Genomic DNA, 6,582 nt, shown 5'->3' with positions numbered 1-6,582 from the left:
AAAAAAAAAAAAGAAGTGTTTGCAATATTATGTACGGAACCAGAAAATATCCTTTTCAATAAAGCTTTTACCCAATCATCCGCCCAACTCAACCCAACCCGGTTCTCTCACGTCTCTCTCCCTATCTCCTCTCACTTCCTTGTCTCCAGTGCCTGGTCTCCACCGCCGTCAATGACTCAAACTGTCATACTTTCGAAACTCCAAACAACACAGGCCCACAGGGTCGCAGTCCCTTTATTTTTATGGCATAATAATAATAATAATAATAATAACATCAGCTCAAAGCCTTAAACACTAAATAACTAACTATATTTATTTTGTAGTTTGGGTTTGGGTCCCATTATATAAATAAAGCGAATATATAGAAGAAGTAGCATTTAATTTAATTCACTACCCCCTTCTGTCTCGAGTCCCTTCCCTCTCCACTCTCTACTCCCCGGATCACATTCTTTGTCTCTGTTCCAAATCTCTGATCCATTTCCAGTCAAACATACAGATACCCGACCCCATTCCCCAAAGGCAGAAGAACCACCACCTCCTCCTCCTCCTCATTCAATTCCTTCATCACAATTTCAATTTTGAATCTCACGGAACCAAACAGGGCTGTTTCTTATCACTTCTTCTTTGGTGTTCTAGTTTAATTTATTGTCTGGGTTCTTTGTTTTCTTTTTCGGTCTTCTCTCCATCCGGGCCATCACATAAGGAGAAGATGGTTAGATCGATTGACCCATAAATTGAGCTGAAGCGATGGCCATCCTCCAAATGACATTCCTTTTTTAACCTCTGAATATCATCTCATTCCTCCTCCACCAATTTATGTTCGTTCACTCTCTTAAGTCTATATAGCTAGCCTTTCATTTTCTGCCTCTGTGCCTCCTCTCGATCTGCTGTTTGAATTCATCTTCTGACGATGTGGATCAAGTTTTTGAGCCTTCACATGATCCCTTGGTGCTTTCACTTGCGAGTCATGAGGACCAACCTCTCCTGCTTGCAGCAGCAGCAGCAGCAGCGGCGGCGGCGGCGGCGGCGGCGGGGGCATCAGCTCAAACCAGAGGAATCGGTGGAGAAGGATTCATCGTCGTCCATAAAGCTGATCAAATTGGACGGCCTGGTGAAGATCTACCACCAGCCCATCCACGCTTCCCAACTAATGCTGGAGTTCCCGAAGCACCTTGTCTGTCATTCCGAGTCTTTTTACATTGGGCAGAAGATCCCGGCTCTCTCCGAGGAAGACGAGCTCCAGCCGGGCCACAAGTACTTCCTACTCCCTAAACATTTCTTCCAATCGGTCTTATCATTCGTTACCATTGCCTCATTTGCGGCCTCGTCTCCCTCCTCCTCTTCCTCCAACTCATACTCGTCAAAGCAAGCCTTTTTAAAGAGGGCGGCAGCGGCGGCGAGCTGCCAACCCTTCGATATAAAGAGGACTCCTTCCGGGTCTCTTCAGATACGCGTTTCCGACGAGTTTATATCGAAACTGATGGAGGAAGGGAAGACAAAGGAGGAGGGGATTCATAGAAACGAAACGAAAGGTGGGGTTTGCAATACGCCACAATTGCAGAAGGACTACGAGCAGCTAGTTGGGTATCGGCAATGGAAACCGAAGCTGGAGACCATAAGAGAGTCGGAAAGGAGGAGAAAGCTTTCTAGCTTTGGGATGAAGAGGTTGAGGAAGAAATCCCCATCTCATCAGACTCATCATCATCATGACTACTGCTACTCGCAGTCCAGTCCAGCCTCCAGAGGGTACCCCTAAAACCAAAAGAGAACTCGGATACCGGCCAGAAGGGCAACAGCATCCTGCAGCTAGCTAGCTAACTAGGACTCTGACGATGACAAACAGTACTACTAATACTCCAAATTAAGAAGAAAACCTTCAAGCTCATCAGACTTGATCGCTTTCCTTTGTTCTAATTAAAGACGATCATGATGTATTTAATTGAAACTGAAATTAACTCATCCCAACCCCTTGATGTATCATTGTATACCAACCCCTCCCTCCATCCCTCTTTTTTTTTTTTTTTTCTTCATTTGTGTAATTAATAACTGATCTTGGTGAAATTTTATACGGTAGCTAGATCGATTAAAAGCAGTTTTGGTAATACAGTTCAATCCATGATCTATCTATCATCTCTCTCGGCTTTATCTTACTTGGTTCTTCGTCTGCGTGATCCACTTACTTTCATGAAGCATTTCTCCTTACCTTATATATTTTTTATGGTTGGGACTTGGGAGATTTATTTTCAAAAAAAATATATTAATTGCCAGGTAAGCAATAGAGAGAGAGAGAGAGAGAATCCTTGTTTTGTTTTATAAGCCAGGGATCTTGATTTTCTGAGTCACAAATGTGAAATTAGGGAATCAATTTGCAGAACGAAGATCCTGACTTACACAGGCTCCAAGAAGCTATATATATATATATATCCCATCCTACAACGTCAACTGATCACTCCAGAATTGGATTTGAGATAGGAATAGGATAGTACTGGAGTCGTCTATGTAAGGGATTTATGTCCGAGAGAGAGAGAGAGAGAGAGAGAGAGAGAGAGAGATTGGTTGGTGATATAGCCAAAATAACCTCTCGGTGGGGGGTAATGACACGTGTCACTGTTAGGACACGTGTCCCCCACCAGACGAAGGGCCCAAGGAACCACTCACACCCGAGCACGCTCAATCACCGAGGCACGCCTTTTTTTTTTTTTCTTCATTTGTGTAATTAATAACTGATCTTGGTGAAACTTTATACGGTAGCTAGATCGATTAAAAGCAGTTTTGGTAATACAGTTCAATCCATGATCTATCTATCATCTCTCTCGGCTTTATCTTACTTGGTTCTTCGTCTGCGTGATCCACTTACTTTCATGAAGCATTTCTCCTTAAACTTATATATTTTTTATGGTTGGGACGGGAGATTTATTTTCAAAAAATATATACAATTGCCAGGGAAGCAATAGAGAGAGAGAGAGAGAGAGAATCCTTGTTTGTTTTATAAGCCAGGCATCTTGATTTTCTGAGTCACAAATGTGAAATTAGGGAATCAATTTGCAGAACGGAGATCCTGACTTACACAGGCTCCAAGATGCTATATATATATATATATATCCCATCCTACAACGTCAACTGATCACTCCAGAATTGGATTGAGATAGGAATAGGAGAGTACTGGAGTCGTCTATGTATGGGATTTATGTCTGAGAGAGAGAGAGAGAGAGAGAGAGAGAGAGAGATTAGTTGGTGTATTCGATCATCACGTGTTAAGAAACTGAAAAATGGAGAAGAATAGATTAGAATAGAATATGAATTAGGAAGGAAGACAATAAGATTAGGAGGAATAAAAAGGGATTGGATTGGAATCTCTCTAATTCAAATCCAACCAGTCACCATCCAGTCAATGATATGAGCCAGCAACCACACGTGCGTGGGTAGTGGTAGTGGTAGTCGTGGTCGTAGGCTCGTAGCGGGGGCAGCGGCGGTTGTTCCTATTAATTTTCCCAACGCTAAAACAAGACAAAAAAAGGGTCAAGCGAGGTGGGCATGGCAGCGCCTTACCCTCCCTCTCCCATCCTTTTTTTCGTTGTTTGGTTATTGTCGCTGTCTGCCTCTCTCTGCCCTCAGCACTCGCCAGTCTCTTCACAATTTCTCGTAATTAGGCAACAAACAGCACACCACTGACCACTGACCACTGACCACTAACGACCCCCACCACCGCTTAATAAGGACTTTGATTCGATTCTTTCCCTTTTCCTAAAAATTTATTTAATTGAAGAAAGAATGCAGGAGTGTGGAGGGAGCTGCCGTCGGAGGAGACACCCAGAAGCCTTACCCCACTCGCAGTCTGCATCTCACTAAGAAGGGAGTAAGGGACTCAGTAACCTGAATGCCTTCAAAACAAATATATTTAATTTAAAAAAAGAGAGACAAATTAGTAGTCAACAGTCAACAGATCTTAGATTTCAGGAGACCACGGCTGACAATGACATGGCACCGCGCCTGGTTCAGTTCTTCCAGCAACTCCCATTCATGTTACTCACCATACATGCTTTACGCTCCCGATCTAACAAATATGTAACAATATATTGAGACAAGGGTCAGAGCAAATCAATGAGGATTGAGGAGTGAAGGAACGGTTTTATCACTAACCTCAATTCATATGTCATATAAGAAGGATAGAAATAAAGAGAGTAGGTGTGCTGCGTGTGCAATCACCTTCCATTGATCCTTACTCTTCAATCAGCTTTATTCAAAGTTATATGATTTTTTTTTATATAACTTATCATATGTCAGTGTTACTTACAAGTTAGATTCAATTTGTCCGTACCTTATTTTATTATGTGGAGGAGATTAAGTATGCTGTTGGCTTTTGTAGAATTAGAGGCACAACCAAAAGGACGACTGGAATGAGAGGGATATAAAGGATTTTTCCAAAGGAAAAAAGAAGGGATACACAAATCTAGGTATACTGGTGGCATAATCAGTCTTTTCCCTTATATCATTCATGGTTTTACTTTTAGCAGACATCAATCGCAACAATTAGGTTATTTATACAATATTTTTTAACTATCCAACATTTTACAACATAGCCAATCATAAGATTGCCCTATATATATATATATATATATTTTTATAAAGTTTTATAATAATACATCAATTGTACTATACTATACGAACCTCTCCACTCATCCATCTTAACGTCAATTCTTTGTATAACATCATCCTCTATTTTTTCTTCTTTATTTATGATTGAGCCTGATGCCTAAAGCAAAAACTTTGCAAAATCTCTGTATCATTAATTTTCACCACCTCATTATCTATCTTATTGTAATTGTTACACACCGTATATTCTATTTTTGTTCTACTTCTCATAGAACCTTTTGATTTCAAAGTTGATCTCCATAATTCTGACATCAGGTTAAATCTACTTTTGTTTTATTAATCAAAACAATTTCATAAGCATATAAACATACACCAAGAGACTTCATCTTAAATGTCTTTGGTTAATTCAATTATGAAAAATGCAAACAAAAAAAGGCTTAAAGTTGATCCTTGATGTAATTCAATAATTACTATCCCCCACAATTCCTACACTAGCCACTACATTATTATGTACATTGTTAACTATGTTTGCCTATTACTTGAAACACACTTTTATTCTCTAATAATGGCCAAATAACTCTTATAAGACTTTATCATAATCTTTTTTTAAAGTCGATAGGGACAAGGTGCATCAAAATATAATTGAACAAAACAGAGGCTTATTGGATTGGTTTCATACTGGGGTAAATTTAAAACCAATTGAAAATGGATCACATCAAAACCAGTCGAAAGAAAGCGAATTCAAACCATAAACGAAACCCTTATAGGTTTGGTTTCAGATTCATCCATTCTCACAACAAAATCGGAGAAGCCAAACCAACGTCAAACCAAATTGATCAATCGACACCACTAATAAAGACCATACGAAAATGCGTCTTCTTGGCATAAGCTAAATTTGTTATCAGTGATTATAGTTTCCTATCTCACACAAGATTCAATAATTTTCTCCCATAATTTCATAGTATAATTCATTAATAAGATTATTTCAATGAGAAGGAAAAGAGAAAAGGGACGAGTGTACCTTATGCAATTGGCTCGGGAAACCTTTTTCTTAAAATATTTTAGTGAGTTGAGAGGATGTATATGTGTATAGTTTTTTAGTCTGGAGTTTTGTTACACTCTTTTTTGGTAAAGAAATTAATTAATTAGAGGGAGATAGGGAACCTCGTGAGCAATTTTGAAAACATTTCTAAATGAAAAATCATTGAAAGAAAACCAAATATTCCAAAGTATAGTGGCCTCAATTTTTGAGAATCTACATGTATGATTACCAAAACCAGAAAGCCTCCAAAGCTCCTGCTGCAAAATTACATGAGAGAAATAGATGATCCGTCGAAAGAAAAGAAGAACAATAAGGACAAGTCCTGCCAATATTAAAAACCCAGCTTAACAGAAGTCTCGGGTAGGGGACTCGATCAAATAACAATTTCCAAATGAATATTTTGATCTTGGGAATAGTGGATAAATGCCAAATCTTCTGCCAAATGCGATTTATATGAGAGTGACACAGACAAAGTGATAACCTGTAAGCCGAAGCAACAGAAAACTGACCATTTGAATTCCCATTTGGCAGAAGATTTTACTCTACTTCCCTCTATCGCGCTATTTGGCTTTAATCCCCAGTTTTCAGTATTCTACCCAACGAAGCAATTTGAGCCAAATACAACACCCCAAGTGCTTATTTGCTCAAGTGAAAAGTGAGGAGTGGATTTTTTTTTTTTTTCACCGTGATCTGCTATCATCCCAGGAGTTGAACTAAAAAGTAACAAGCATGCTTCTTGTAGAAATTAGGATTAACTGCAGTTGTTGCATCTTCCAATGGTACACTATTTCTACCTCACATCTTCCAGGCACATTCATATTGCCCTATTTTTGCACCGAAAAAAAAAAAAATGTCCTCTTTTGCTTGGTAGTGGGAATTCACAGCTTAGATGGTTGGATCATTATTCCACCAGATATATGTAATCATCAGCTAGTGACAACTTCATC

General features: G+C 39.3%; 1 protein-coding gene across 1 annotated transcript; it reads left to right on the top strand.

Moving 5' to 3' along the window:
- The first annotated feature begins 400 nt into the window (after nt 1-400).
- Nucleotides 401-2,093, top strand: LOC122077373. Its single transcript, XM_042643309.1, has one exon. It carries the CDS (start codon nt 911-913, stop codon nt 1,754-1,756), a length of 846 nt encoding a protein of 281 aa, XP_042499243.1. The 5' UTR covers nt 401-910; the 3' UTR covers nt 1,757-2,093.
- Nucleotides 2,094-6,582: the final 4,489 nt, after the last annotated feature.

Source organism: Macadamia integrifolia, chromosome 4, assembly GCF_013358625.1.
Source record: "Macadamia integrifolia cultivar HAES 741 chromosome 4, SCU_Mint_v3, whole genome shotgun sequence".
In the NCBI taxonomy this organism is placed as follows: Eukaryota; Viridiplantae; Streptophyta; class Magnoliopsida; order Proteales; family Proteaceae; genus Macadamia; species Macadamia integrifolia.
Note: the sequence above shows the minus strand (reverse complement) of the source record. Positions and strands in the feature narration are given on the sequence as shown.

What these genes read in the sequence shown, in the direction of transcription:
- LOC122077373 (XM_042643309.1), top strand. Translation starts at nt 911, where the DNA reads ATGTGGATCAAGTTTTTGAGCCTTCACATGATCCCTTGGTGCTTTCAC.